Here is a 21,434-nt window from a genome sequence, read left to right on the forward strand (position 1 = left end):
GAGAGGGAGAGAGAGAAGCAAGAGAGATCACCTTACCCTCCACGGAGCAGGCGTTCTCGCATGGTGGAAAAATCCATAGGGTTCTTGATGATACGTCGGTATCCACTCACCAAGCGAGGGTTTACAGGCTCTAGGAAAGGCCAGGCTGCATCATGGGACTCCATCTCCATCAGGATAATCCTATTAGTACACAAAGCACACACTGACTCCTGCAGTCTCTCAGGCACAGAGACAGAAAGCTAGTCCTAGAGTCCACTAACTCACTCGCAAAATGTGAGATCACTGTGGTGGCTTCTCATCGAATGTCGCCGTCTTTTGGGGGGAGACAGCCCATCTTCTGGGTACCGAGGCACTGCTGGGCTATCTCGGCTCCTTGACAACATCCGTCGCCGGCTGTCACCTTCTGTCAAGGTCAGTGGGAAACTACTTTTCCGCTTCTGGCCTCGTTTAGGAAAACCAGGCCTCTGAGTGTACTCTTCCTCTACCTGCTGAGGACAGGCCCAGGTGAGCAGCAGTGTGGGGTGGGGCTGCTCACCCTCTGTTCATCACAATCTTGCCTACCCACGACTATGGCTTCAAATGCTCACATACAAGCCAGCATGTGAACTCATTCAGATCATCAATGAGAGGGTCCGTAAAACGCACAGCCACTGCTCTTATTTTATAGAGGAAATGACTGGGGCTTAAAGACTGTAGGTAACTTATTCAAACACAGACTCAACCCAAACATGTTGTCACAGGCCCCTCCCTGAGAGCAGCACCCGAGGGTCAGGTACATCTGAAGGACTGTTGCTTAAAGGAAGGAAGATGAAGACATCTCAGAGTCTTGTTTGAGAATGGAGATGGGAGACCAGAAGCCTTACCTGGGACAGACAGACAGCACAGAACCAGTCTCCTTCTGGAACAGCCTCCATCTTGGGCCGATGACAGTAAATGTGGCAGCCTCGGTCACACCCATCACACAGCAGGAGAAACTCATCATTATCACCCTTCCGGCAGACCAGGCAGGTCTAGACCAACGTAAAAAGGCAGAGTGAGTCCTTAACACCCCCCCCCCCGCTATCTTGACCCCACTCTCACCAGTTTGTCTCCCAAGTATTTCCAGACTTACCACTTTGTTGACAGACTTCTCCCATGCGATGGACCTTTCCAGCTGGCCCATGCACAAGCACACTTGGGCTGCACTACGGCACCTCTCAAGTGTCTGCCGCCAAACTCGGACACGAGGGGTGATCTCATAGGATCTGTAGAGAAAGCAGTGATTCATGTGAGGAACAGGCTTTTGTCTTGCCTCTCCCAGGCCAACAGACAGGTAGTAGGAGTCACTCACATCTCAGTCGAGGTGCCATCAGGGGCACCACTGGGTGTGCTCAGTAGAGCCTTCTCCACTACCACCTCATGGGCTGCCCAGAGGGGCTCCCGCAAGTACCGCCGCTCCACATTTTGCTCCAGAACAGCCAATCGCATTACAGCGAGGTCCAGAGGGTTGGTGTTCTGCCGCTGAGGTACTGTTCCTTCCCTGCCCCGACCCCTCCAAAGGATATCCTCCGGGGAGTCAGGCAGATGCTCACAGTAGGTCAAGTCTTCTCTGGTGGAGTCTGGGGTAGGGCATGTCCAGCCCTTCCAGTGGGAAAGAGAAAAAGATTGCATTGTAAAGGGAAACATTGCATGTCATGTCATGGCAGATCACTCAGGAAGAAGACACCAAGGCTTGTCCTGGCACCCTCCCCAGCCAGGTGTGGTGGCTCATATTTGTAATCCCAACACCTGTAAGGCTGAGACAGGGGCCTAGGTTCAATTCCCAGAACACACGTCATGGGGTTCACAATTGTCTCTAAGGTCAATGTGAGAGGATCTGACACTTACTTCTAGCCTCTGAGGACACTACATACTAAATACTATAGTACATACTATAAAGTATGTTTATAAACATATGTGCAGGCAACGTGCAGGCAAAACATCCAATACATAAAAACAAAAACAAAACCTTCCCTAAGCAACTCCCTCCCCAATGCCAACCCCAGGTACCCGGATCTGCAGATCGGAGAGGACAACCCGCTGCTCTAGCTCCTCCACCCCCTGAAGCACAGCCAAGTCTGTCTCGTAAGTCTTCTCTTTGGGGGACCAGCTCGTAATTCCTTCTTCCAAGGCAGGGAGCTGATTAGGCTCAAAGATAGGATCTGGGAAGAGAGAGTGGTCCATAAACGATGGCACAGCAGCTCCTTTACATCAGGTTGGGTCAAGGTCTCTCACTCACCAGTTAAGGGCTGTAAACAAACTTCCTGCAAAAAATCCTTGTGCTTGCTAAGATGTTTGTGAAGCGCCTTCTCCCGGATGCCTCGGGGATGCAGTGCCTTGAGCAGGACATCCAGTGTCTCAGGGTCTCGGATCCACCACCAGCCCGAGCACATCTCTGTGTACAGAGGGTATGCATATGGGCCACGGGATGGGAACCAGGCACGAATCGCACTGCCCACAATGGAAACTGCAATTACCTCCATGCTTGCCCCATCCTAGCCAAGTTTGCTCACCAGGGGGGATAGGCTGGGCTGTCAGCTGGGTTAAGAATTGCTGCTCCACCTGCTTGAAGAACTTGCTAGGAGGTCTCCCCCTCCGCTTTGGTTGTCCCAGTCCTGTGGGACTCTGTGACATTTCTTCGGAGTCCCCTGATAGCCTCTTAGGGGCCCCTCCAGGCAAGTGATTGGAAGAGAGCTGTGCTGGGGAACACGGATTGGCAGCACCGGGTGTATTCATCTACAGAGAAGACATGAAGGAGTTTACATATTTCCTACTTCAGGCTACAGCCTCACAGCCAGACATTGGAGCCTGAGGCAAGATAAGTGCAGACAGATCTGGCTACTTACTGGTTTAGAGGAGGCCAGCAGCTGGAGGGAGGGAGTAGGTTGGTCCTCAGAAACTGCAGGAGGTGGTGTAGGAGCAGCATCACAGGGTATCTGGGCTGAGAAGTGAAACCAGGGGCCTTGAGGACCAGGGCAGGATTGTGCATCATCAGGCTCTGGCTCCTCCAAGGACTGAGATGGAGCAGAGTCTAATTTTCCTGGGCTGCTATCAGGCGTGAGGACTGAACTACTCAACAGGGAGTTGTGGCTCTGAGTCTGGCTCAGCCAAGACAAGAAGGCAGACTGGCTGAGGTCATGCTGGCTCTGACCCAGAGAGAAAGGGGAACCTTCTGGCTCTAAGAACCCACTACTTGACTGAAGGTGGGGCTGGGTAGGGGCCTGAGGCTGGGGCTGGGGCTGGGGCTGAGGTTCTGGGTGAGCTTGAGTCTGGGCTTGCTCTGAATCACATTCCCTAATGGTGGACTGAAGGTGCTGAGGCTGCAGAGACCCAGGCTTAGGTTTTCGAGGTCGGCCTCGGGAACGGGCAGGAGAAGTAGAGGCATTGGAGCCAGTTAATTCTCTCTTTACAGAGGCTCGGGCAGAGCTGGGTGTTGAAGTGACTGCTTCCATCAAGGACTCAGTTTCTTGCTTTATTTCATCTTCAGTAACTGGAAAGAGAAACAAAAGAGCTTAAGATACACTGTTGTATAATGGAAAAGAATGAGATCTATAAACAGAACATGCTTGCTCTTTTTAAAATTTGCTTTTCTGTGTCTGGGATCAACCACAGAATATTGTGTTAACACCTGGCATGGAGCTACATCTCAGGGCTGTTAAGCACTAAAGAGTACAAAAACATTTTAATTTTTTGCAGTCTTTGAAAGAAATTCTGTGTATGTGTGTGCAGTGCCTGTGGAGGCCGCAGGCCCTGGATCCTTGAGGTGACAGGTGCTTGAGAGACGTGGTGCTAGGAGCCCAACTCTGGAAAAGCAGTGCATGCTTTTTACTCTGTGGCCTCTCTAGCCCCGATTGTCACTGTCCTAGAAAGTACATCTGCATCACTATGGCCACAGTCTAAGCTGAGGAAACTGAAGCCTGTAGCTGGTGTGCGACAACAGAGGTAGGTGAGTAGCTTGACTCTTGAGTCTACCACACCACAGAGTCAAAAGCCCACAAGGAGCAGGCAGGAGGAAGTGCTCACTTTTGTTTGGACTTCACCCCAAACTTCCATAGTTACACCTACCTGTGGTCCCCTCCAATCCTTCCACAAAGATACCAGCAAGACATGGTAATACCCAGTAATGGCGTCTATAGCGGTCTTGACCCAAGGACACTGCCCGAAGCATCTGGGATGAGTGGAGCAGCTTTTTTCTAAAGAAGAGCTGACGCTGGGTAGGAATTGAAAAGGAATAGAAACCATTTTCATCATGGCATGATGGACTTCAATACCCGGAAGAGAACTGAAGCCTATCAACTTCACTATAAAACTGATACAATCTGAACAAGGGCTTCAGTTCTTGTTCAACCCACATTTCCGACTTTTACGATATTAAAAACACGGTACCTTACTGAGTTTTTCTATATGGCGCTCTAGCTCTGGAATGCTAGATGCTGCAACATCAACCTGCACAGAAACAAGTAGACATTGAGAAAGGAGAGCTACTAGATCCAAAGAAAGATGAAAACTTTCTAATCCCCTTTCCCTTGACTTTGGTCTGTACCTCTCCTTCTTTTCGACCCCTGCGGCCATGGACAGCTGCTGTATTTTCTTCCTCTCCCTCCTCTTCTATGCCACTGGTTTCCTCCATGATCCGAGAACTGCGCCTCCGTCCTATGCCGTCTTCTGCCCCTTCCATCATAACCTCCGGCCGCCCAGTTCGCTTGGCCAGAGCAGTTTTCAGTCTTAAGAAATAGAGATTAGGAGAAGACTCTGGTTAAAAATATAATGCCAAAAAAGAAACACTTGAAATTTACATTTTCCAGAGCCCTGGCTATGGCTCACCCTCCCTCTAGGCTCTACTCTGTCGTGTCCCTACCTCCGGAGTCGGCCTTCAACAATCCACTTGTTTTTCCTGCAGGTAGACATACTCTCCAGAGTCTTGTCAATCTCACTGCAGGGGAACGAACATGGAGTAATTTTTGAGGGAGAAGTGGCAACAAAAAGGAAAGAAAGATTAAGTGTTAAGGAGCTGTAGGATGGATTTCAGTCTAGTTTAAACAGGATGGATGACTAAGGAAGGCTTAACAGTTACTCCAGCATCCTCAGAGAAGAGCAACAGACACACACCACGCAGGGGCTTATGGAGAGCTAAGCCCTTCCCCTACACAAGGCACAGGATTGACCATTCCCACCCAAGCCCTCACTTGATGATAATGGTGGAGCCGTTGAGCTCATGTACAAGGAAGGCTAGAATAGCAGCCTTCTGTTGAGGTGGCTGGGCCTGAAAAGGCTGGGTACGCAGACTGTCGCAGAAGGATGGCTCCACTCTATATGCCATGAGGAAGCAGCGCAGTATCTCAGACACATTATCTCTGGTCAACGGGATCTCTGTCATCTTCTCCCCCAAGATCTTCATTGACTGTTTGGAAGGAAGCACAATGGAAATGAGAAGGAACTAGGAACAACTTGAGTTGGGGGAGCCTGGGAGAGCTCCAGGGTTAAGATAAAACTGTAAGAGGAAAGGATGAGTTCAGCAAAATGGTTCAGATGATTATGCAATTTGCCACTGAGTCTGATACAAATACCTTTAATTACCAGCCCCAGTTGACAGAGGAACAACTGATTCCCTACAACACATACATGCATGCAAACACACACAATAAACAAACACAATTTTAAACAATTTCTGGTTGGAGAGCTACTCCTTTCTCTGGAAAGGACACAGATTTGGTTCTCAACACCCATACGGCAGTTCTTAGCTCTCCACAATCCAGTTACAGGGATCTAGCCTTGTTTTCTGGCCTGCAGGGCACCAGGTACACACATGACATCCATGGGTACATGCAGGCAAACATAAAACAAAACTAAATCTTCCTTCCTTTTTTTTGGACAGAGTCTTATTATGTAGCCTGGGCTGGCCTGGAACTTGCTATGCGGAACAGGCTCAAAAAGGCCCACCTGCCTTTGCCTCCCAGAGACCAAAAGTGTGCACCACCAAAGCCAGTGTAAGAAATTTTTTTGGAAAAAGGAGAAAAAGAATGAAAGTTGCAGAGACATGGGCTGAAGAGATGGGTCAGCAGTTAGGAACAGTGATTGCTTTTCCAGAGGACCTAGGGTGAGTTGCCAGCATCCATATAGTAGCTCACAACTGTCTGTAACTCTTGATTTAAGGGGATCCAACACCATTTTTTGGTCAGTGTAGTACCAGACATACATGTGGTACACAAACAGACAGGCAAAACATGTCTACACATAGAATAGAATTTAAAAATTAAGGGAAAATGTTACTAGTAAAAGGTGAAAGACTACAAAGAGAAACTGCAACATAAGAAAAGAGAAAATGAACAAATGAAGCCTTGCAAAGAAAAAGGCATATAAAAGCTAGAAACAGGAAGCAACTACATTCCCCTTACTTCTGTGGTTGCTTTTAAGTGTTCTCAAGGAGAGAGCAAAACTGTAACCCAGGAACACTCACCTGACAGTAGGGGGGCAGACCAGGATCATGGAGTGCAGCCTTCAGGAGCCGCACCAGCAGGTCCTGCACTTTGTCCAAGCTGTCACCTTGACACAAGAGTCCCTCCTGCAGGACTCCTAGACTAGGAACATCTTTGGTAGGGTCAAAGCCTAGCACTTTGCCAAAACTGTGCAGGAACTCCACGATGATCAAGCAATCTGAGAAAGCCCTACTGGACAGTGTCAGACCAGGGATGCGTGTGAAGTCAGGCAGGGGCTGGAGAGAGAAAAGCACATGGATATCCTGTTAGATTTACCAAGAGGCACTGCCTAGATATAATAGAAATGTCCTCAGAACTGGCCCTTCCATGACCCTTAATACCTGGTGGTCAGACAGACACATATCCTCTGTGGGCTTCTTCATCTCCTCCAAGATAGCCTGCTGTCTCTGCTGCTCCTCTAGCCGCCTCTGTGTGGCAAGGGTCTTGTCTGCTCTACAGGATGGCCTGGCTCTGGGCTCTTCCTTTCCCTTTGCTTTTACCTTTTCTTTCTTTTCTCGCTTTACCTTTTCCTTCAGCTTTTCCTGCTTTGTCTTCATCTTCTCTTTCTCAGCCTACCCACCCAGGGAGAAAGATACAAGTCAGTGCATAAGGACCCCTGTCTAGCCATGCCTGATCCTAGTACCTCACACTCCAGAGTCCAAAGTCTAACTGGAACACTGACACAGTGTGTTTGGAAATCTCTGTGGTGCTTGACAGACTTGAGAGATGGGAATTTAGCTCTGTGGTGGAGCGCTTGTCTAGCATGCATAATGTACACTAGAAAAAGAAATTACGCTTGGGACACGTATTCGTGTACATACCTTCAATTTCTTCTTAGTGTCCTTCTGCTTTAAGCTCTTGGTGTCTTGCTTCCTCTTGTTTCTGGCCTGTAAACCATAAGGGAAGTCATTTCTCCTCAAATGACTCTGAAAGCACCTCTGCTTGGGCTAGGGTTCAAAAACAGAAAAGGGTGCGGGAGGGGAGAGGAGACGGGGCGACGAGGACCTGGCCACGGCTCCGTCCTTTCACTCTAGAGTGCCCGCATTGCCCCTGACCAAGCCCATTCTAAATCTAGACTCACGGATTCCACTTAGTGAATGTGTACTGCTGTACTGAGGGTGGAAATGTGGGAGATGGAACATGAAGAGGTTGTAAAAAAGTTAGCGCACTCATGTCCCTTACCTGCCCTTGAACAGGAGTCTGACTCTCTCCCCGCTGTACCTTCTGCCTCATCTTCTTTTTGCTTTTAGTCATCTTTGTTTTATCCTCCTCACTCGGTATTTCTGAAAGGAAAGCAGGAAGGAAACTGAAAGACATCAGGGAGAACAACACGCTGGGCACCCACGGCAGCACGTGTCTGTTACAAAGCTGGCTTCTCATATGACTTTTTTTTTAGTGGACATAATAAAACATTAAGAGAGGGGGCTGGAGAGATGGCTCAGCGGTTAAGAGCACCGACTGCTCTTCTGAAGGTCCTGGGTTCAAATCCCAGCAACCACATGGTGGCTCACAACCATCCGAAATGAGATCTGGTGCCCTCTTCTGGAGTGTCTGAAAACAGCTACAGTGTACTTACATATAATAAATAATCTTTAAAAAAAAAATTAAAAAATAAAACACTAAGAGATAGATGGGTGAGAGAGGCATCTGCTGAGGCAGCTGTATACAGTGCTCAAACAGCACCGCCAGCCCAGGAGCCACGGACTGACGCTAACTCAACTGCTTTGGAAGTGGTCCAGCTGATGGAAAGGAGGCTACAACTGCCTTTATAATCTGTCGCTTTCCCTGGTTCTGCAGCAAGGGTAGCAATGCATGGACTGATACACACGGCCTGACTGACTTTAGTGCAAAGAGAGCTGAGCAAAGAACCCGGAATCTATACTGTCAGGGAAAGAGGGTACTGCCGTATTACAATTCTGACATCCTAGTGTGCACTAAGAAGATAATGGGCTCTTTCAAACAATCGGCTCACCACTGGTCAGAGCCAGTGCTCATGCTCAGTTTTCACAGATCAGTCAACCAGGAGACCTGAATCAAAGTGTAAATCTGCAGGCAGCTCTCTGACATTTTGACCTGACAGTACCTACTCTTTCATTTCTGATACATAAACATCACCATGCATTTTTACAGGGACCTTCTAAAATACTATGGGCAAATAAATCACTTAAAGATTTTGTGGTGGCAGACACCTTTAATCCCAATGCTTGGGAGGCAGGGGCAGGCAGATATCTGAGTTCAAGGTTACCCCTGTCTAGAGTGAGACAGCTAGGCTACACAGAGAAACTCTGTGGCTAGAGATATGCTCAGCTGTGAAGAACCCTTACTGCTCTCGCAAAGAACCTGGATTCAGCTCCTGGCTCACGTAGCAGCTCACAACCAACTTTAACTCTAGTTCTAGGGGATCTGACACCCTCTTATGGCCTTCACAGGTACCCAGGTAGTGCCTATGTACGAAACATTTATATACATAAAATAAACCTTTTGAAAAAAATGAGATATTCTGAGGTTGGGGTTTTAGCATTTGTAGAGGACTTGCTAGATGAACGTTCAAAGTCCTAGGATTGGTCCCCAACATGGGAGAGGAAAAAAAGATGCAGCCAGATAAAAGAGCTAAAACTGTGTGAATGGAATTAAAAAGACCATTTCGAGCCGGGCGTGGTGGCGCACGCCTTTGATCCCAGCACTCGGGAGGCAGAGGCAGGCGGATTTCTGAGTTCGAGGCCAGCCTGGTCTACAGAGTGAGTTCCAGGACAGCCAAGGCTACAAAGAGAAACCCTGTCTCGAAAAACCAAAAAAAAAAAAAAAAAAAAAGACCATTTCATATTCTGCATACTACATAGTGCAAGCATTTTTAAGTAATGCTTATTTAAAAAAATAGACATTTTCCCATTTATCTATCCCACTAAAATAGTGTCCCAACAATCTTTAGAATTCAGGTGTGATTTGAAGTCTCTACAATAAAAATCACAGGAATTATATAAATAAATTCAGTCTATGCAAAGAGCTGAAAGACAAGATAAACCACGGCAGCCTTCTCGTTTGGCCATTACTATATGCGGGAATAACCCACAGCTTAGTTTTCTAATAAACACAACTCAAAAGGAAGAAATTGCCTGGGAAAAACCAAAACACAAAAAACAAAAAATAAAAACTGCAAAGAGCTGGGGTTTTACTCATGCCTTCCAAGGGGCAAGAATGGATTTGGGTTCGTCTATCCAGGTGTCACTCCTTCCTGGGAAAACCAGTTATCAGCAATTCGGCAACACCTCCTGAAGGAGCAGAATACCTGAGCTGCACGCAACACTACCTTGGGTTTCCAGTTTCTTTGGAAGTCGGTTATCTGTTTTATTCAACAGCTCAGGCATTTTGATCTTAGGAGGCCGACCTCGGCCCCGCTTCACTTTGGGAACTTCCTTGTTCTTAGCCTTCTCATTGTTTCGAGGTCGGCCTCGTTTGCCAGTGATTGCTTGAATTCTGGAAGGAATCTCCTCTGCTGATAACTGGACCCACTGCAAGCCCTAAAGGAACAACGACACTGAATTATGAGGAGACAGTGGCCTGCAAAGTCCTCTTCAGTATCCCAGACCCCTTGAGCCACCTAACTCCACAAAAGGAAGCTATAATTTTTTCCCAACTATTTAATCCTCAGGCCAGCACCTCTGGTGTATCTCTTTCTTCAAAGAAATCTCCTACAGGCATTCGGGGACTGAAGCTGAAGTGCTCACGGCGGACACTGTGCACCACATTTCGGCTCAGGTACTGAGAGGAAAAGTGAATGGCATTAGTAAAGTCATAGCCATTCCACGGCTTTGGCAGTAACAGCACATGCAGAACAGGCCCTAGAGGAGACAATGCTACTCTGTTCTCCTGGGACTGAGAAAAAGGCTTGCTGTTACCTTGATAACTTCTGGAAATTGCTTCATTCTCTTCCCACAGGGGCCATAATACCAAGTCTCCCCCTGCCACCGATGGCTGCCCTTCTTGATGCGCACTTCTCTTCGCCACCTGCCAGAGAAGCACATGGGCCCTGCCACCAGGTCACACCCCTACCCACTCCCATGCCACCCAGGAGCCAAGCCCACTGAGCAGATTCCCCCTCCAGCTGTCTCACTAGCCCTGCATGCAGACAGTCCTGCACAGTCCTGCATACAGAAACAGCACAGCACACAAGCTTGATAAATAGCTCACAGTGCTTGAGCTGAAGCAAGTATTTCAGAGGAAACACCGCACTAAATGGCAAATATGTACAAAGATCCCTACCCTCCTTTTTATAAAGCTACTGAAAGGAGCAGCTGGAAACTAACTGCCCTGGCTCAGAACAACGTGTAAGAGTTTAAGTTTGGAGGCCGACAACATGAAATAACTAAGCGGGCTAGGTCTTACTGACTATGTTCTGAGCAGTAAATTACAAAACTCAGCCTTAATTCTGCCTTAAATATGCAGTTGCACTAAGACTTGGTAGCATCAAGTAGCCTAGAAAATTTAGGCCTCTGACAACAGCTGGGTTGGTCTCCAAAATTACTGTTTTAGACCTTAACTCCCCAGAGAGCATTCCAACAGAAATCATTGCCACAAAACCATCCAGTTCACCGGTAGGAAGCCTCTCTCCCTTCACTGCTGTCCCTCCCTCTCTATGGAAACAATTCTATGTAGCTCCTTTGGATACTTGAGCCTCAGTCCGAAAAAGGATCAAGACCAAGTCAGCAGATGAACAAGGAGTGTGAGGGAGACGGACCCTACGAAGAGAAAACTGGTCTGGAGCAAGGGCCAGCAGTTAGGAGCATTTGCTGCTCTTCCAGGAGTCCTACACCCTCCGTACTATCCTGTAGTCTACTCCTGTCCAGCCCAGCCCTCTCCCACCAAGATGAAGAGAAGAGCTCCTCTCTTCCTATCATTCATGAGCTTCTTGAGGTCAATGTGTGTAGCCATCTAGAGCATTTACCCATGCTGGAGGGGAAGACGAACTTCTTCTGGGGTAGCAATACGTCTCTTCAGTACATCACCTAGAGGATAAGACCAGAGACATCAAGATAGGAAGTCAAGCAAAGTTACAGAATAAAGCACTTGGAGGCAGAGGCAGGCACATCTCTTTGAATTGGAAGCCATCTTGGTTTACATAGCAAGTTCCAGGCCAGTCAAGGCTACATACTAAGACACTGTCTCAAAAAACAAAAGGATGGGCACCATATGTGACGTGAGTTTCTGTAGAGAACAGGCAGGTGGGAGCAGAGTGTGGACACTCACCACTACCAGAGACTGCAACTGCTCCTCCAGTCATCTCTTCTCGATCAGCACACGCTTTAGGAGCACTGCTGACATTTTTACTTGCTGGGGAGACAGTCTGGAAGGCAGCTGCTGGAGAAGGTTTAGGGGAACCTTGAGGAGAAGCTACTGGGGTTGTCACAGAGGCTTCCAAAGAGATGGCTGGCAGGGCAGGTGAGGAAGCTGGAGAGACCGCTACAAAGACTTCAGGAGGGACAGGCGAGGATGCTACTGGAGAGACGGCTGGAGAGATTTCTGCAGACACTGTTGGGGAGGCTGTTGGTAAAACTGCTGGATGTAGCTGAATACGAGGTGGCTGGTCAGGGGCTGGCTCAGTCAGGGGGCGTTGGAAGTTTGAAGACCGGGTCTCTACTTCTTCCTGTTCAGAGTCACTGCTACTGTGCAGTCCAAAGCTGTTATCTACAAGCAAACAACAGTGTAAATAAAAGTTAATTTATACGGTCAAACTTGCACTATGGTAAACATGGTTATTTTAAGGTCTTTTAGTGAGAAAAGTCAGCACCCACAAGTGGGTGACTCACAACCTTCTGGAACTCTAGTCTCAACGGGTCTGGCTGGAGACACCCTCCTTCTTGTGGTCTCCAAGGGCACCAATGCATACATTATACATAGATATATAGACATAGGAACACTGATACAAACAAAATTAAGTTTTAAAAAAGCAGCATTGGCTCTTTCATTATCCCAGTAGCTTCTCCTGAAGCTAGAAAGGCCTCTGGCCTTTTTCCTTGACAACTTCCAAGTCTCTCAAGTTCTATATAGGGCAAAGTACCATGGTCAATGCCTTTTTATTCCTACTAGACACAATCTCATAATCTGTCAGCAAGGTACAGCTTCATACTTCCCAGTTTAAGGACATAATTATGGAACCCATTCTCTCACTGTTTTTGCACTGTATGTTTATGTCCTACCCCTCTTCACATACCTTGCAAGACAGACTCCCCTAAGACAGGAGGGGAGGTAGGGCTGACAAAGATGGAGGCTGCTGTCTGGCTATCCTCTGCCAGGAGACTGAAGGCATTAGCATTACTGAGAGTAGGGCAATCGAGGGCAGAGATCACAGGGTTGCCCTCCAGAGGCAGCTTGTCTTCTGCACCCATCAGCGCTGCATCATCTATACCATAAAGACTGCCACTCACTGGCTCTGTTTATGGGGGTGAAAGAAAATTCAAAAAGCAGAATATTAAGAATTAAGTTAGAAAGTCAGATTTTTCTAAGGTCCCCCAAATATTCTACTTTCTAGTGTATGAATTGGGGATTGGAAAAGCAAAAAAGAAAGGGTCTCTAGCTCAGACTAACTTGAAACTCACAATGTAGTTCAGGATGGTGTCAAAGTCACAAAGCTACCTTACCATGCAATATATTAATATAAATTAGGGGAAACATACAGCCCTCTTAAAGCAAAGTCAGGAGACTGTGAAAATGAAGGCAAAGATACTGTGTATCTACCCTATAGATCCTTGTAGAAACCTAACATTTATCATAAAATAGACCTTGTTTTTATTTTCAATTGGCAAATTTTTCTATTTTGTTAAAACCCAAATAACCTAACTGTGTGGTAGTTACAGCCTATTCAGTGAATCATTGCAGCCAAGGGCTCTTGGCCAAATAGAAGACAGAAAGAGCCTGGGAAGTGAACCAAATTGAGTAAAGTTGGCCCAGGCAGCATTATACATAGACTATGGCGTACTAACGGTTCACCAACAAGCCTAACACCCTAGCCCAGATTCCTTAAAACATTCCCAGGTTTTCTAACTTTTCCAAGTAACAGGTTGGCTCAGGTCAGCACAAAAGGGAACCCCCTGCAGAGCCCACCTGCTGCCAGAGAGTCAAAGGGCTCCAGGGAGTCTTCACTGAGGATTGGAGTGTCTTCCAGTTGATCAGGAAGATGTGAAGGATCATCTAGACAGCTCACTGTGGGATCGGGGACTAGGACGGAGACTTCTTGGTGTAAAGACTCCACAGAGGAGACAGAACCATTGTAGCCACACATCTTTAGTTCTAGGCAATCAATCCCAGGAGAGACCGAAAGTCAAAGCTGAAACCTTCAATTTAGCTATATTAGGTGTCCAGACAACTCTTTAATGAAGTTCACATGTGTATATGGTATGGACTGCTCTTTCCTATATGGCCCTCCTCCAGCCACACTGGTGCTCAAATCTGTTAAACATTCTCTTAATAAACTCTTTAACTATGCTTTAAAAATAAGATGTTCATTCAATTCAATCAACCTTTATTTCTAGCTCTATGCTAGGAACAGATTGTATCCAGACATATTCCTAAAACCAATTATGCATCATGCAAAGAGGAAGAGTAAGGCCCGAGACAAGAAGTCTACCATATATCTAGTCAGTTTTCCCAACAAGTGGAACAGAGAAAACGGTTTTAAAAAAAAAAATAAAAAAAAATAGGGTAGCCACCCTTACATTGAATATGAACTACAGACTAAGATTTTATTTACTTTAGGGAAACAAAAGATTGTCATATATTAATATAAACAAAGAAGGGGAGGGAGGGAGGGGAGGGGNGGGGAGGGGGAGGGGGAAAGGGAGGGAAGGAGAGAGGTAGGTAGCTTAACAGACAAGCAATGGTCCACTGATTGTTTTCATAAGCCAGTCACCACTATGGAGGAGGCTTCTGATGCCTGCAATGTAGCTGGGTCAGGTGTCTTATCAGGTGTTCAGGCAACTCTTTCAAGCAGCACCTATTCTTGCCACAACTAAGACAGCTTCATGGCTTCACTGCTCTGTTTATGTTGTAGCCATTTCATCTATTTAAAGGGCAACCCTGTCCCATCCTTTCTTGAGACTGGGTCTTATGTGTCTGGGGTTGACCTTGAACTACTCCTTCTACCTCCACCTCCTACGGGCTGAGATTACAGGCATTTGCCATTATGGAACCCAAGGCCCCATTTATGCATGCTACACAAGCATACTACCTACTAAGATACATCCCTAGCCCAAGAAGCCATTTTTGATGGAGTGTGCCTGGCTACTTCGGGCTTGCCCATCGCCCACCTGCCCTCTCCAGGCCAGCAGCTCTGCATGAGCTTGGAATAATTTGCACTCCCACTCTTGAACTGGTGCTGCTGTCACAAAAACACCAGCCATTTGGCTAGGCTTATATCAACATGCAAATCAGCCTTCACTGCAGAGAGCTGGAAAGACAAGTTTTCCTCACTTCAAAAAGCCACTGTCCCCCCAGCCCCACTTCCCCTCTTCACTCCCAGCTCACAGACCCAGTTATACCTGGCTGCTCTTCCTCCAGCTCCAGGCTGCCTACCAAGCCAGTGCCATTTTCTGCCACAACTGAGGTCAGCTCCTTTTCTGCTGCCTCATCAGGATGGATGTCACTGCTTACATCCTGGGAAGGTGCAAAGGTCTGGATACTAGACCCCAACATTGGAGAAGTCTGAGGGGAGGTGAAAAAACTTGGGGGTCCATTGGGCATCACCTCAAAATTCTGATCAGGAAAAGTATCATACAGTTCCTGAGAATCGAAGTTAAGCCCCATGGGACTCTGGGTACCATTGGCCCAGAACTCTTGGCTCCCAGCTCGAAGATTAGTGTTGTGACTTGGGGATGAAGGTTGTCGATTGCCCCCAAGGATACCATTGAGCGGGTATTGTCCCCCAGGGAACTGAGAAAGAAGGGGTGGGTCCTTGAGGTTGTTGCCAGGATTGGCAGATGGGTACTGTGAGTAGTTCCAAAGACAGTCGTAGGCCACGTTAGGGTGATGGAGGTGTGAGGTGCTAGAGGAGTGGGGAGCAGAGTTCAAAATCCCTGAAGTAGTAGTGTGAGATACAGTAGATAAGCCATTAACATTCACATCCCCATTCAAACCTGGCAGAAAAAAAAAAAAAACAAAACAAAACAGAAAAGGTTTGGCTATGAATATACATATAATGCTACCAAATAAACTTCAAATTGACAATGTTGAAGGTATAAGCAAGGGGGACTACTCTGCTACCTTTATCTTCTACCTCTCAAGGGGACACCAAGCTTGGATGCTCTTGTGGACGCTTAGCAGCTGTTGCTGAGGCTGCGGTCTAGGTGTGCCACAGAAACTGGTGGCAGCAGCTATTATTGCTGCTGCAAGTTTTTTACTACATGAAGCTGCACATAGGTTTCCTACAATGACTTGCATTCTTCCTCACTCTCATTCCTTATGGGAATTCTTTCCTTGGAGGGCCTGACTGAATTCTCCAGTCCCCACCCACCTCTTTGCTTAGTGCCTACTTGGCCCTACAGTGGCACCAGAAGGGACGGCCTCCACCTCACTGCCACATGCAGATCCAGCACTTTGTGCTGAGCTAAGAATAGAATTTGCAGTCCCCACAGTGACAAGATTCCAGCTCAGAAGGTTGGGGTCAGCCCCTCCCCATAGGCCCAGGAGCAGTAGGTAAAAATCTTTGTATGGCCAATGCTGCAGAAAGAATCCAGCTCTAGAAACAGTTATCTTTGAGTTTGCAAAAGACAACAATAAATAAAAGGGACTAAGATACTAAGAACCTGCAAGCAGATGTATGTTTGGGGAAATCCTACAGCAGGGAGGTGGGTATATATATGTGGAAATCCCAGTGAAAGGGGTTTGTGTTTATCTCCAAGTGTCCTATAAGTGACAGGAGGAGAACAAGCACAAGTCAGAGCTGTTCTACTGCAAGGAAGGAGAAAGCACTGGAAACTGGACTTCTAAGCAAAATGATTTGAAATCTAGGCAAATTTAGAATGTTAATTGATAGAAGAACTGAGGCAGGAAGACTGTCACCAGTTCAAAGCCATCCTGGGTCAGAAAAAGCAATTACCCCTAAGGAAAAAAGAAAAAGAAAATAACCTCAACAGGAGCACTTTCATGTGGATGATAAATTTCTAGGGGAGGCCCTGCCCATCCTACCCTTGGGAACAAGGACAAGAGGCAGCTCCAGCACTCCTCCTGCACAAGCTAAAAACATGTTTACCATGACCTTCACCCACCCTCTTCACCCCTAGTCCAAAAGTTTTTCATTCCTACAAACAACTTTCCAGAGGGCGTTACCTTGTCATAGACCCACCACCCTCATCTTTAGCAGTAGTAGCTTCCTCCTTTTCTGCCAGTAGCTGGGAAAAGGACCAACAAAAGAGCAAGCTAAGATGGAAAAGCTTGTATGTCTTTTCTAATCTTTTCTAATCTAGATCCAAGACCGGGGGGGGGGGGGAAGCTTCCTTAAGCCCCTAAAACTAGTTCTCAGAAGCTTGAGTTCTCTCTAGCTAGTAGTAAGCTCTGGATTTCTTCCTGTCGCTACCTGCCAAAAAGTTGTTGTGGGGTAGCTAGCCCAAGAGAGAGCTCAGTCTCCCCTTGCCAGCCTGATGTGATGATGCCCATCCCCTCCCCAGTTCTGTGGTCCCCATACTTACTTCTCCCTTGCTGGGGGAAGTCCATGGGAGACCCGTTAGTGTGGAGGCCCTCCCCCGAGGAAGGAGAGGGTTTCAGTCCTGAGGCAGCTGGTGCAGGAGGAAGGCCAGTAAAGTGAAAATGGTCGTTTGCCTCCATTTCTGTAGGAGGGAGAAAAGAGGAAAATATCTGTGGTTAATCTATGATCACCTAGAGACTGTGTGCCTCCCTCCCTTATATACCCTTCAATGCAGGTACTGTGAGAAGATGCAAGTGGAAAAGAGAAGAAAATACGCCCTTAACCTGGGCAGAGACCCAACTTTAAGTCAAACATGGTATCACAACTATAACCCCAGTACTAAGAATGGTAGGGAATGAAGCCCTTGGTGAAAATGAACTTAACTCTGAAAGGTCTGTCCAAGAGGATAAAAATAGAACTAAGAACTATTGGGAAAGTCCAATCTGTCAGACATTTGTGATGTACTAATGCATAGTAACCTAGCATGTGAGAGATTGTTTTTATACCCAAAACAAACAAACAAACAAACAAACAAACAAGACCTGTTAATAACTTTTAGAGGGCATAAGGACTTACATAGAAAATTTTCTTTTTTTTCTTTTCCCCAAGACAGGGTTTCTCTGTCCTGGAACTTACTCTGTAGACCAGGCTGGCCTTGAACTCCAGAGATCTGCCTGCCTTTGCCTCATGAGTGCTGGGATGTTAGGCATGCACCCATGCTGGGCAATTAGAAAGTTTCCTTTATCAAATTCCCAAAGTTGAAGCAATAAAGCAGACCTAGGTAATATTTTAATTATCTGTTTAAAAGGATAAGTTGGTTATGAAAATATATGACCACTGGCCTACACCTCCAAGATGTAGATGTGTGTGTGTGTGTGTGTGTGTGTGTGTGTGTGTGTATGTGTGTATGTGTGTATGTGTGTGTCAGTCAGACCTACTGGCACATGCCTTCAAGAAGCCAAGGCAAGAGGATCAAAGCTCAAGGACAGACTGGAGTACATAGTAAGATCTTGTTTCAAAGCAAGAAATTAGTTTATGAATATGCAATATACTGAAAATTAAACATCATTAGGTATATGCATGAACAGTCTGTACACACTACATAAATACATACAATGCACGCACACACAAATATACATACATCATACACACAAGTTGCTTATGTGTTGGCACACATGTCATGGTATGTATGCAGAAGTCAGAGGATAATTTGGGAAAATCAGGTCTCTCCCTCTACCATGTTCCAGGGATTGAACTTAGTCCTGAGGTCTGGCAGAAGACTTTACTAAAACACCTCAATTAGCCTTCAGAATGCAATTGAGTCTAAAATGTAAACCTTGTGTAGCATTACTGCATAGTCATTCTGAGATTTTTTTAAAAAAAGATTTATTTATTTATTATATGTAAGTACACTGTAGCTGACTTCAGACACTCCAGAAGAGGGCATCAGATCTTGTTACGGATGGTTGTGAGCCACCATATGGTTGCTGGGATTTGAACTCAGGGCCTTTGGAAGAGCAGTCGGTGCTCTTACCCGCTGAGCCATCTCACCAGCCCCCATTCTGAGATTTTATAGTTTAAATACCAGTACCTTAGTCAATTCCATTACAACCAGTACCTTAATTCTAACTAAAAGAAATAAAAGCAACTTGTACTCTATTTTTAAGAGTGCAGCAAGGTGGAGAGAATGGATGTGTTTGCTTGCTTCTTGATTGTGTTTCATGCAACCTAGAGTAGCCTCAACCCATAGAAAGAAAAGAAAATATGCCCTTAACAGACATTTGCCACAAGGCCCAACTCAGGAAAAGTTTCTGTACTAATTTATATCTCATATAGAATATCCCAGCTTCATTCTAAAATTACAATAAGGGCTGGCAAGAGGTTCAGCAGATAAAGAAAGATGTTTGCAGGTAAGCCTAGTGAGCTGAGTTCAATCCCTGGAACCCACATGGTTGAAAGAGAGGTCTGTGCACGCATGAGCGCGCGCGCGCACACACACACACACACACACACACACACACACACACACACACACACACGCGCGCGTGCACACCCCACTTCTCGGCTTTTCGGCTAAGATCGAGTGTAAAGTGCTAAGCACACATGAAAAGACTGCAGCCATCCAGGACGTCCCCACTACGGGAAGCCCGTTCTTCAGAACACAGAGCCAAAAGTAAGTATCAAGAGATTAATAATTTGAGTGAAACAATAAATAAAACAATAGCCGGGTGTGGTGGCGCACGCCTTTAATCCCAGCACTCGGGAGGCAGAGGCAGGTGGATTTCTGAGTTCGAGGCCAGCCTGGTCTACAGAGTTCCAGGACAGCCAAGGCTACACAGAGAAACCCTGTCTCGAAAAAACAAAAAACAAAAAAACAAAATAAATAAATAAATAAATAAAACAATAAAACTAAATTCTTGTTTTAGGCTGGATTTCTTTCAAAGCTTAAGCCACAGAGCAAAGAGAACATGCGGTGGCTCACTTCAGAAATCCTGGAAAGAGCCAATTCCATTTGACTCGCACTCCCCCTTTCTCCTCCAGTTTTAGGCAGTCACATATCAACTGGGAACAGTAGATCCTCAAAGATGGGTCACAATTTCTCTTTTGTTTGTTTTGTTGTTTAATATACAAAGAAACTAGTGAGCTTATCCATTCTATTACTCTGAGAAAATATCACATCCGACTTTACGAATTAAGTGCATCTTCTCATCACAGTCATCCCACTCATTTCATTCCTACACACTTGCTATGTGCTGTACAGTCAATGAGCATAAGAACAGACTCCATGTTCAAATCTTAACTCTACACTGGCTTCTTTGACCTTGGACAAATTACTTAGAAGAAAAATTTATTATGCACTTCTACAGCTTGTGAGGGTTAAACAAGAAACTTTATATAAAGGCCCTTGTATTAAATGTTTAGTTTGTTTGATAGGGTTTCAGCCCCTGGTGATTCAGAATCCTTAGGATTCAGAGATGTCCCCTGCCACAAACCCTAAGTGTTGGGATTAAAGGTATGTCCATAAGGCCCAGCCATGTTAGTTTTTCTTATTAGACAAAGAGTAAAAAGAATGTTTATCTTTTTGTATATGTGCATATGTATTATATATTTATGTAAATATATATAAAACATATATAAATTTTAAATTTTAATTTTTTTTTTCCCAAACAGGGTTTCTCTGTATAGCTTTGGATGTCCTAGATCTTATTCTGTAAACCAGGCTGGCTTCAAACTCAGAGACCCATTTGCCTCTGCCTTATATCTGCTGGGATCAAAGGCATGAGACACACACCTCGCTTAAAAGGTACATACATAACACACACTTACAAGCTTTTTGAGATGGGTTTCACAGTTACCCTGACTGTCCTGGTCTTGCAGACCATGCTGGCATCAAACGCAAGAGATCCATCCACCTGCTTCTGCCTCCCAGTGCCAGCACTAAAGGCATGTACCACCAAGCCCGGCTTTCAAAAGGCATATATTTTTAAAACTTATAGTATGGGAAATACTACAAGAGAGATGATGTAGCCAGACTTAATATATAAAACTTAACTCCTGGGCTGAAGAGAAGGCTCAGCAGATAGGAGCCCTGACTGCTCTTCCAGAGGTCCTGAGTTCAATTCCCAGGAACCACATGGTGGTTCACAACCATCTGTAATGGGATCTGATGCCCTCTTCTGATCTGCCCAAATGTAGTGACTATATACTCACTCACATACATTGGGGGGGGGGGGGACGACCAAAAAAACAACTTAACTCCTAGTTTCAGATGTCACAATATAAGAATACAAGAAAATGACAGGCATGGCAGCAAGTGCCTTTGATCCCAGTACTTGGAAGGCACAAGCACATGGATCTTGAGTTTGAGGTCAACTTGGTCTACTTAGCTAGTTCCAGGCCAGCTAGAGCTACATGGTAAGACCCTGGAAAATGGTGGGATTACAGGTGAATATTGACATGCCAACTTGCTTCTCAGCATTTAAAAAAAAAAAAACAAAAAACCCTAATGTTATATGTATAAGTGTGCACCTAAGTGCATGTGTATGTACACCACACACAGGCAGGAGCCCTTAGAGGCCAGAAGAGGAGCTAGATATCTGGAACTGGAGTTACAGACAGCTATGAGCCACCATGTGGTGTTGAGAATAGAGCCCAGGTCCTCTTTAAGAGCAGTAAGCAGCCGGGCGTGGTGGCGCACGCCTTTAATCCCAGCACTTGGGAGGCAGAGGCAGGTGGATTTCTGAGTTCGAGGCCAGCCTGGTCTACAG

General features: G+C 46.1%; 1 protein-coding gene across 10 annotated transcripts in view; it reads right to left on the bottom strand.

Moving 5' to 3' along the window:
• The window catches only part of Baz2a (bromodomain adjacent to zinc finger domain 2A), a 38,458-nt gene that overhangs the window by 2,820 nt on the left and 14,204 nt on the right, over positions 1-21,434 (bottom strand). For 7 of the 10 annotated variants that reach the window (XM_029542659.1, XM_029542656.1, XM_029542657.1 and 4 more), the window contains 27 exons: positions 17,171-17,308; positions 15,026-15,619; positions 13,593-13,778; positions 12,703-12,924; positions 11,739-12,176; positions 11,437-11,497; positions 10,391-10,499; positions 10,152-10,253; positions 9,802-10,012; positions 7,677-7,777; positions 7,316-7,381; positions 6,836-7,066; positions 6,476-6,730; positions 5,205-5,419; positions 4,877-4,951; positions 4,562-4,742; positions 4,405-4,464; positions 4,084-4,228; positions 2,865-3,508; positions 2,532-2,754; positions 2,258-2,413; positions 2,029-2,180; positions 1,331-1,620; positions 1,112-1,244; positions 864-1,010; positions 265-488; positions 37-180 (listed from right to left, as the gene is read on the bottom strand). In XM_029542659.1, coding sequence (XP_029398519.1) covers positions 37-180; positions 265-488; positions 864-1,010; positions 1,112-1,244; positions 1,331-1,620; positions 2,029-2,180; positions 2,258-2,413; positions 2,532-2,754; positions 2,865-3,508; positions 4,084-4,228; positions 4,405-4,464; positions 4,562-4,742; positions 4,877-4,951; positions 5,205-5,419; positions 6,476-6,730; positions 6,836-7,066; positions 7,316-7,381; positions 7,677-7,777; positions 9,802-10,012; positions 10,152-10,253; positions 10,391-10,499; positions 11,437-11,497; positions 11,739-12,176; positions 12,703-12,924; positions 13,593-13,778; positions 15,026-15,619; positions 17,171-17,306 — 5,501 coding nt within the window. In that variant the 5' untranslated portion in view covers positions 17,307-17,308. The remainder of the gene's footprint in view (positions 1-36; positions 181-264; positions 489-863; positions 1,011-1,111; positions 1,245-1,330; positions 1,621-2,028; positions 2,181-2,257; positions 2,414-2,531; positions 2,755-2,864; positions 3,509-4,083; positions 4,229-4,404; positions 4,465-4,561; positions 4,743-4,876; positions 4,952-5,204; positions 5,420-6,475; positions 6,731-6,835; positions 7,067-7,315; positions 7,382-7,676; positions 7,778-9,801; positions 10,013-10,151; positions 10,254-10,390; positions 10,500-11,436; positions 11,498-11,738; positions 12,177-12,702; positions 12,925-13,592; positions 13,779-15,025; positions 15,620-17,170; positions 17,309-21,434) is intronic. The other 3 variants (XM_029542662.1, XM_021204493.2, XM_029542663.1) reach the window with 2 other exon arrangements.

The sequence above is a fragment of the Mus pahari genome, chromosome 9 (assembly GCF_900095145.1).
Source record: "Mus pahari chromosome 9, PAHARI_EIJ_v1.1, whole genome shotgun sequence".
Lineage (NCBI taxonomy): Eukaryota > Metazoa > Chordata > Mammalia > Rodentia > Muridae > Mus > Mus pahari.